The sequence below is a fragment of the Cynara cardunculus genome, assembly GCF_001531365.2.
Source record: "Cynara cardunculus var. scolymus isolate 2C chromosome LG 9, CcrdV1, whole genome shotgun sequence".
NCBI classification, from domain to species: domain Eukaryota; kingdom Viridiplantae; phylum Streptophyta; class Magnoliopsida; order Asterales; family Asteraceae; genus Cynara; species Cynara cardunculus.
Window position 1 is genome coordinate 17,917,109 of NC_037536.1, and position 3,408 is coordinate 17,920,516.

Consider the following 3,408-nt stretch of genomic DNA (forward strand, 5'->3'; position numbering starts at 1 on the left):
AGATTTTATTTTTAATTTAACCATGCATTAAATATTTTTAATAAATAAATAATTATTAGTAAATTAATTAACATAATAAAATAAATTAGTAAAATCAAAAGTTCATTAAAAATTGGACCTCAAAATAATGTCTATATAAACTGCAAAGTGAATAACAAGGCTACAAAGAGATTTTAGGAAAATAAGATTGCATTAAGAGGCTCTTGCTTTATAGCAGAAACTCCTATCACCATTGAAGAAGTACTGTTCAAGGTAAAATCCCTTCTTTGAAGACTCGATCACTAGTCCTTTTGTTTTCTAAAGTCTAAATACAATCAAAGATCTCGGCTGTAATGGTCACTCTGTCCATCCCAATATATGGATTATCTTTAACTGTGTTAAAATATGTTATATATAGTATATGCATACAAGATGTATTGGGGCCAGTTCTTAAAAACTGTAGCTGCAGAGGAATCGCATTCTCTGAGTACATAGGGTTAGCTTAATAAGATATGGGTTTGCCTCTTGTCCAATTGTCCAATAAGAGGAAGGCAAGAAGTTTTAAGTTCTTATAGCAGAAAAAAACAGTCCTAACAGTCCTATTAGCCTGTCATGTATCCACCTTAGGCCCAAGCCCATCCATACTTGATATTCTATAAGGGGTTAGAAAGGGTATTTTGGGTAGTTACTTACAATAAATCTAGTATAAAGAAGGATGATGTAGGTGGTGTAGGGCCTGCAGAAAATAGTGAGTTCATTTAGGAGAGACTAGCACTCTTGAATTGCTAGACCATTCAAGTAACCACCCAATTAATCTGTTTCCATCTTCATTCTTAGTTTGTTACTGATTTAGGCTCCTGTTCATAACATAGCCTAACCTCTTCATCCGGTAAGACATAGTGATAAATAAGAGAAGGGGGGGGTTCCAAAAAAAAAGACACACTCAATGCTAGAAACTGCCCTACCCTTGTTTTATAGCCCTTCAACAAGTGTACACAATGGCATAAATGCAATAAAGATCTTGCAAAGGTCTCAAGACCATAACTTAGTGCCCTCTTCAGGATTTTACCACTGTCAGAAACAAGATCCTGCTCAGACCTACCAATGACATCATATCCATCCTTCCTTTCCAGACGTATTTTATCGGTTATAAATTTGAAATAAACAAACAGATTGCTATATACTATGAGCAACTCAAAACTAACAAGGAAGAGTACTTCAAGGAACAAGAGGAAAATAACCAAGAACTATGGCACCATCACCTTTTTTTAAATAACCATGTTACCATGGTATCCAACACCTTTAGCCCAACTAGTCGACAAGGTCCATCCAAAACGTCCCTTCACATAACCCAGATCTTAGCTGTGTCAGCTAACAGATATGGCCCCATGGAATCTATAGTGTCTTAATGAGAATCGGATCTTGGATCATGAGACACCAAGTCCATATCAAACACATTGGGAATAGACAGTCACATGGTTACTACTTCAAGGATTAAACAATTACTCGTGTTGGAAAAAAGACAAACGTTCACAACTAAGCCCAAGCAGAATGAAAGAAACACAAACAAAAGAAAACAAAACAAAACAAATAGTAAAAAACAGCTGTGAGCTTCAGATATAATCTGCAAGACAGCACATCTTCTTAAAAAGATTGGAATAGATTACTACATGAATCTAAAATTCATCATAGCTGACAAGTATTAGGTTGGTTTACAGTTCAATTTTAGTTCCTTTTACCTAGGCTAGTCGGTTTTCTACTTTGACTCTTTATTTGTGCAATTCTTTGTTAGTGTAGAACATGGATGTTACCTCTCCTCGTTAATTGCTTGCAAGGCTATTCAATCAACTCATTCTCCAGGATTTCTTATGCAGGTTATATATTTTTTGTTCTTAACAATAGCATCCTGCTTCTTCAATGTGTAACCACAAAATATGACTTAATAACTTCCAGAAAGTGATGCCAAATAGCAAAGAAAGTAAGACCAGAATAAAGGACAAAAACGATCTAAACTTCTCGATTTGAACACACCATAGAATAACATGAACTCATTTTGCACCAACTTGCTTGCACACAAGATAAACAATCACAAATCACACAAAATAATTAACAACTACACACAGATAGGACAATTCGGGTCAGCATGCAAAGCAATGTGATGTATTCCTGAAACTGTTAAATAAGAATAACTTATTTTTTGAACCACTGTAGATGCATCCCCTCGCATTTCTCCAAAAAACATTTCGTATCAAGCTACTTTTGGTTTAAGATTACGTGCAAATCCAAGCAGTTAGATATCATACGGCAAACAGCCACACAATTACGAGCCCAATAAAAATGATCATCTGAATGCAGCTATCTATGAACTTAAATACGACAGATACACTGTATAGATGGCATAGACGAAAGGCTTAATATACTCTATCTCCTCGGAAGCAAACGCAAACAATTGGAAGTACTTACTTTCAACTGATCCAAAACGAATACAGAAAAGTTCATCCTTCAGTTCACCGTCAGAAAAATCAGCAGCGTGCCATACACATGACTTGTCGTTGCCAGCGTGTTCTTGAATGGACGTAGTCGGGATAACTACAACGATAATAACATATTCAGATCAACAATAGTACCAAGCATGTGAGCTCATGAAATGTTCCGTTCAATTAAATCCATTACAAACACAATAATCTTCCCATACCAAGATGATTGGCGCAGATCTTTAAAGTTTTAGATTGACGCATTACAAGACGAACTTTTCCAGTTTCTTTGTGCTTTAAGAGCTTAACTGAACCAGCGCCCCGTTCTTTCCACTGTTTTCCATCCTTATCGAATCGATATAATTTCGCTTTACTGAATATCCAAAACCAAAGTTATCTCAAGACAACAAAACCACAAAACGATTAAACAAAGATCGTGATTGAAAACATTACAGATCGAGAATAGCATCCTCATTTTCTTCACCAGTAGTGACGGCAACTTCCTCTAGCTTGACGATCGGAGCGACCTGTGCTCCGGTGTCCTCGTCTTCAGCGGCGGCGGTCTCCTCCTCGTTATGCTCGGGATCGGTGCTTGCCATTGTAGCTAATGAATGAACCGCCGGCGATATTGAAATCGGAGAGTCGGGAGTGAGATTGAGAAGGGGTTTTTATACAAAAAAGGCGATGAAGGGATTTTATATGATAACGGCGAAGAGGGGTTTTCGTTTTTTGGGCCTTAGAGAATTTTGGTTGTTTGGTTGCGAGCAATATCATGACCTGCTCGGGTCTTGGGTTGACCCATCCGGGAATGACATAACTAGCCCCTATACTTATACTTAAACCCACATTTGGTCCTTCTGCATTCAAATATGCAATTATAATCTTAAGAAGTATTTATCTTCCAATTCAATGTTTGTTTTTGTTTCTTTTGTAATGAGTTTGTAATCCCCGGCCC

The 3,408-nt window shown here is 36.9% G+C and overlaps 1 protein-coding gene across 1 annotated transcript in view; it reads right to left on the reverse strand.

Annotated features, from left to right (window-relative positions):
• Nucleotides 1-3,136, reverse strand: part of LOC112518057 (ran-binding protein 1 homolog b-like) — a 6,569-nt gene extending 3,433 nt beyond the window's left edge. Inside the window, exons 1-3 of the mRNA XM_025125605.1 lie at nt 2,907-3,136; nt 2,675-2,826; nt 2,443-2,568 (exon numbers count right to left, since the gene is read on the reverse strand). Of these exons, the coding sequence (XP_024981373.1) occupies nt 2,443-2,568; nt 2,675-2,826; nt 2,907-3,052 (424 nt within the window). The 5' untranslated portion in view covers nt 3,053-3,136. The remainder of the gene's footprint in view (nt 1-2,442; nt 2,569-2,674; nt 2,827-2,906) is intronic.
• Nucleotides 3,137-3,408: the final 272 nt, after the last annotated feature.